We start from the raw sequence: 5,633 nt of genomic DNA, 5'->3' as shown, positions 1-5,633 counted from the left end.
AAAGACAGTCACCTCAATAGGGGGCTTCATGCTAGCAACTGTAACATTCTGATGGTAGTGCAGAAAGGGACATGATACCAATTCATTATGAAAATGATATACAAAGTAAAACTATTGTAAACTGAGTAAAGCCAGCCATACATGAGGCCACCCTGGCAGCTGATTTTCTGCCCAACCAATATCTGATCCGAAAGTGAAATATCTACAGCATTGCAAGGTAGGCAATCATTATCAAGGTGGCATTTAGGGCCATTGCAGAAGTATCTTGATTAACCCCTTTGTATTTTTTTCAACTATATTAGAGTTATCACAGCCAGCCACAGGGTGGCAGCTTCATGGTGCAGAATATGCCCCAAGTACAGCCAGCGACACTCTCTCAAGGATACAGTATGACCCCGGATCAGATCGGGTCCTTGAGGTCTTTGCCTCCAGCTATGAACTCTACAGTAACAACACAGGCTGCCCAGCCACCCTATGCCAGGTAACATTACTTGTAATTTTCTCAGCGGTATTGCCTAATACGATATCTATATATATCTATCGATCTCTCTCTCTCTCTCTCTCTCTCTCTCTCTCTCTCTCTCTCTCTCTCTCTCTCTCTCTCTCTCTCTCTCTCTCTCTCTCTCTCTCTATATATCTATATATATATCTATATATATATCTATATATATATCTATATATATATCTATATATCTATATATATATATCTATATATATATATATCTATATATATATATCTATATATATATATATCTATATATATATATCTATATATATATATCTATATATATATATCTATATATATATATATATATATATCTATCTATATATATATAAAAATAATGATTATTTTTCTTTCAGCTCTGGTCAAGAAGCAGTTTCAGCTTCCCCATATATAAACCAGAGTACTGGCCTCCAGACAGCCACAGGGGTTCCCGCTTACGGCCAGCCAATGGCAATGTCATCTGATGCATCAGCCTATCAGAACACTACTTCTGCCTTGCCACCAGGCTCTGGCTACTCCGTGCCAGCCTCTCTGCATTCATTCCCCCCGCAACCCCAGAACTACTACCAGCAGCCTCTGCTCTGAAACTGAATCCCAGCGAGTGAATCCAAGTTGGATGTGTGTTAATTACCAGTCTTGTAACTCATATCACCAGGTTTCATGGTAAATACAGACACATAGGAAATATACATTGTTAGTCCAGCTGACCAGGAACCAGCCTGAGATTCCAACAATACAATGGTGCTCGATTCCATATGGAATAAATGCGCTGCTCTCTCTCTTTCCCTAGATTCTAAGCTGCCTGCGTACAATTGGGCTGATAATACACTGCCGTGTTACTAACAAGCTGCAGGTGCATAGGGGTATATGCTAATTAACAGCGCAGCCTTTCTTTCATGTCATGTGAAGGTTTATAAATAGAAAAAAAAACCTTTTCTGCAGGTAAAACTGCACAGTAAGGTAATTTTCTATAGCAGACACCAGTGGTAAGAAGTACACTATTTTATTGTATTTGATATTCTGTTTCTGTTGAAAATGCAAAAAAAAAAAAAAAATCCAAAAGTAAATTTTAAAATAAAATCATTATTCTTTCCTGAAACTCCTAGACGTGTATGGATAAATCACATTCGTGGCTGTTGTAATGTGGTGAGCTATTATTGAGTCCTTGGCAAATCATGGTAGGCCTCCTGATGTTAAAATACAATTGAGTTCAACAGCATGTGGAAGACCACAGAAGTCGAGCAATATAGGCTTTTGTTGAAGGTGGCACTTCTGGTGTATATGGCATGTCCAGCCAGCTAGTGAGTCATGTACAATATTTTTACTTGCTATTCTGTAACCTTGTACACTGCCATGGAACTGGCTTAGGCTGCTCTACTGACTTATGGGATCTGAGCAGCACACAGGCCCAGTCAGGCTGTTTTGTGCATGGGCTGGCACTCTTCTGTGTCTAGATTATAACTAGGGAGAGCTAGAACAGACCACTAGTCAGGGCTGGATTTACATAGTGGGCACCCCTAGGCCCGCTGTCATTCGTTGCCTCATCCCCTCCCTTTTATTCGCTCAAATTTTAATCATCCAGACTGGAGGTTAAAAAAACGATTCTATCTCCTGTGCATCCCCAGTGTTTCTGATCCAATGTGGGTGTGGTTGGGCAGCATGCCGCTCCCTAAAATTCTGCCGCCCTAGGCCTGGGCCTTTGTGGCCTTTCCACAAATCCAGGCTTAAAACTAGTCCTGCATGGCAGCTTACATGTTGAGGGCAAGGAGGTTTGTTTTGCATTGTTCACGAAGTATCGCATAGTTACGCCCCTCTGTATGTATAGGTATGTTTGTGTGTGTGTTGCTTTTTGTTTCATTTCTTTGTTATTTTGATACATAACACTTATGATAGTCGCTACATGATGGTGACTACAACTAGTCACTGTATTGACTTCTAATGTTTGTGATGTATAAATGCTTTGGTTTTTCTTTTTGTATTCATTTAACGCTGATCTTGTGATGATGAATCATGTGCAACTTTGATCTTACCTCCCAACATCTCCATTATCCCTAATGCCAAATTGTGCCCTGATTTGCTTCTTGGGGTAATCTATCTAATGCTGGGAAAGATTTTCATCAAATGATCTCTCATAAAACAGTAAAGCATTACTAACACCCCTGTATATAGATAACGGCTATGTTTCCCTTTTAGGATAGGTGGTGGTTAATGTTTTATTTTTTTGCATGATAATGTGCAGAATACCTGAAGTGTTGTTGGAATCTCACCATACTACACCATACCCTGTGTTGCATATTCACGTCCTTTCTATATTGAAACATATTATTTGCTTATTTGTTCTTCAAAGCTTATTATGTTGAGCCCCCATTCTGCTCCTCTTTTTGTATATGTTTTGTGGCCCTGGGACTGGCCTATGTGAAAGCCTTTCCTTTTTATTGTTGGTTTCGTTTTCTTATGGGCAAACTGCATAGATGGTAAAAGGCAGAAGCAACCAACATTGTGCCAGCTGCTGGATGAGGCCTGTTTGTCTTTCTTAATGTTAGATACAGTTTTTCAATATAAAATGGATAAATGTACTGATTATGGATGTAATAAATAGCACCTTATACAGGGTCCTATATACAGACCCCTTAATCACACAAATAAATGTAGGTGGGCTTTGTTGCATTAAAGGGGTTGTTCACCTTTGTGTGGTAACTTATAGTATGACGTAGAGAGTGATATTCTGAGACAATTTGCAATTGGTTTTATTTATTTATTTTATATTTTTTTATAAATTGAGATATTTAGCTTTTTATTCAGCAGCTCTCCAGTTTGCAATTTCAGCACTCTGGTTGCTAGCCTCCACATTACCCTAGCAACCATGCATCGATCTGAATAAGAGACTGGACTATGAATAGGAGAGGGTCTGAATGAAAAGATGAGTAAGAAAAAGTCAATAACAATAAATACGTAGCCTTACTACACTGGGTCGATGACCCATATTTGAAGGCCAGAAAGAGTCAGAAGAAAAAGGGAAATAATTTAAAAACTATAAAAAAAAATAATTAAGAACTATTGAAAATTTGCTTCGAATTATCCAGTCTTTAACATACTAAAAGTTAAGTTAAAGGTGAACGACCACTTTAAATCAGAGTGTTTCTTTTTCTCAATCCACTGGGTGTTCCATTACCCTGATACAGAAGCGTGGGGCTAACTGATAACATTATTTACTACGTATGCTGGGTATCATCATCTTACACAGATGTTTGGAGCAGCGATCTGATTGGTCAGTCAGATTATTGTATGTATACCATTTCAACATAGGAAGCAATGTCATTATTGATTTCCCATTGGAGCAAAGCTAGTGTCCTGCAAGGTGCTGCCTTGTGTAGCCCATAGATGCTTCTCCATTACCAATAAGTCAAGCTTGGACCCTACAGCTGTTTCCAGAAAACAACACCCCGGCATTCACTGACAGCCGAGACACCTCTGGGGATGGTGGGAGTTTAGTTCCCTAACACGCTAGTAATCCTTTGTTTTACTTGTATTTGTTTCCATATTGAATTGAAATGTGATTGGTTGCACTGACTTGAGGATTGGAGAAAATTTAAGCCTACACCGTAATGCTGGAGCGTTTCTAACAGAACAGTTTCTAAAGCGTTAATCCATTTACCAACAGCTGTAATCATTTTCTGGTATATAAAGTATAAATAGTGTATATAGACAATTGTCTATGTGAGATTTTATATAAACTGCTACATAAACCATTTCTCTTTGGATGGGGGGTCATCACATTTGTATAAATGGCAGCAGTCAGTTATGGGTTTTTTTTTGGTTTTTTTTTTAATGCTTAATTGTAATCTAATCTATCTCTGTAGATAGTGTAAGGATCCTATTCTTTTTCCATATGTGCATTTAGCAGTTTACATAATGTTAATAGGTGAGGGAAGGATGTTTGTTTTTTGTTTTTCTGAACAATACTAAATTGTAATATTTATTTTACAGACTGTTCCCAATTAAAGATTTTGCTGTCAAAATCACATTATTTTGTTTTCTTCTTTTGGAAAATGAAAGTAGAACCAAACTTTCTTATATTCAAAGTAAGAATTACATGGGTTTTGAACTCACTGTCCATCCATCACTCTATGGGTCAGATTTATCAAAATGTGAGTTTAGAGAATAATAATTAAACACTCAGTCAGTGTGGGGTCCTTGAACTTGCATTGTGTAAGCAAAGCTGGCCATATATGGTGAGATGTTCTCATGTGGCTTAAGTGATTCTTGACCCATTTGTTCCCCCCCCCCATGCTTTAGACCAAAATGGGGTAATCATATTCATCATACAGCAGAACCTATGGAGGCCCACATAATTGGACTGCATCAACCCACCAATGTGGTTCTTGACCAATGGAAACTTCAAACCTGCCCAATAGATATCGGCCTGATTTTCAGAGAGATCCGTGAGCCCCATACACAGGTCCAGGGCCACTATCAGTAATTGTGTGGTCCCTTTCTACTAAGTTAGAAGGACTTCAAATCCCAGCATACTTCACTTTACAGTGGAACAAGGTGAAGGGAGGAGTTAAATGACTCTTCCAAACAAGTGGGGGTACAATAGTGGGAACATTATTTTCTTAATAGACAGAAATGTGAATGTCAGTTGTTGATAAACGACAACTCCCAGCGTCCCCCCTACACACTATTCAGCTGTAGGACTGTAGTCAAACTACTACTCAATATTTGCAAATCAATTCCATTATAAGAAAAGAATCCTATTCCCGCACCACCACTTTTTCTTTTGTATTCACATTGCTATAAATAGCTAAAGGCATTGCTCTGGGTAGTGCTTAAAGGGGTTTATTTTAGTGCCAAGATATAGCCAGACGGGGTGTTGCTTTAAACTTCACACGTTTCAGATCATTTCCTGCAATGTTATTATTCCTGATCCTGTGCCCATGGCATGTGAGAAGTGAACAAATGGTCTTCTAATTACTGCTTCTGCTTCTAATTATTCCTTCTGTCAATATTTCTAAGGGTAGAACTACACGGCCGATTTCAATGCGTTTTTCGGCGGATCTGATGCGATGCACCAAAATGCAGGCATCATATGTTTAAATTATTTTTAGGCACCAAAAATGTCTAGAGG

At 38.6% G+C, this 5,633-nt stretch overlaps 1 protein-coding gene across 1 annotated transcript in view; it reads left to right on the top strand.

Moving 5' to 3' along the window:
* The window catches only part of stam2.S (signal transducing adaptor molecule 2 S homeolog), a gene marked incomplete in the record, with an annotated part of 21,121 nt that extends 19,561 nt beyond the window's left edge, over positions 1-1,560 (top strand). Inside the window, 2 exon segments of the mRNA NM_001086960.1 lie at positions 303-481; positions 862-1,560. Of these exon segments, the coding sequence (NP_001080429.1) occupies positions 303-481; positions 862-1,090 (408 nt within the window).
* Positions 1,561-5,633: the final 4,073 nt, after the last annotated feature.

Source organism: Xenopus laevis, chromosome 9_10S (assembly GCF_017654675.1).
Source record: "Xenopus laevis strain J_2021 chromosome 9_10S, Xenopus_laevis_v10.1, whole genome shotgun sequence".
Lineage (NCBI taxonomy): Eukaryota > Metazoa > Chordata > Amphibia > Anura > Pipidae > Xenopus > Xenopus laevis.
This window is presented reverse-complemented; position numbering and strand designations above follow the sequence as displayed.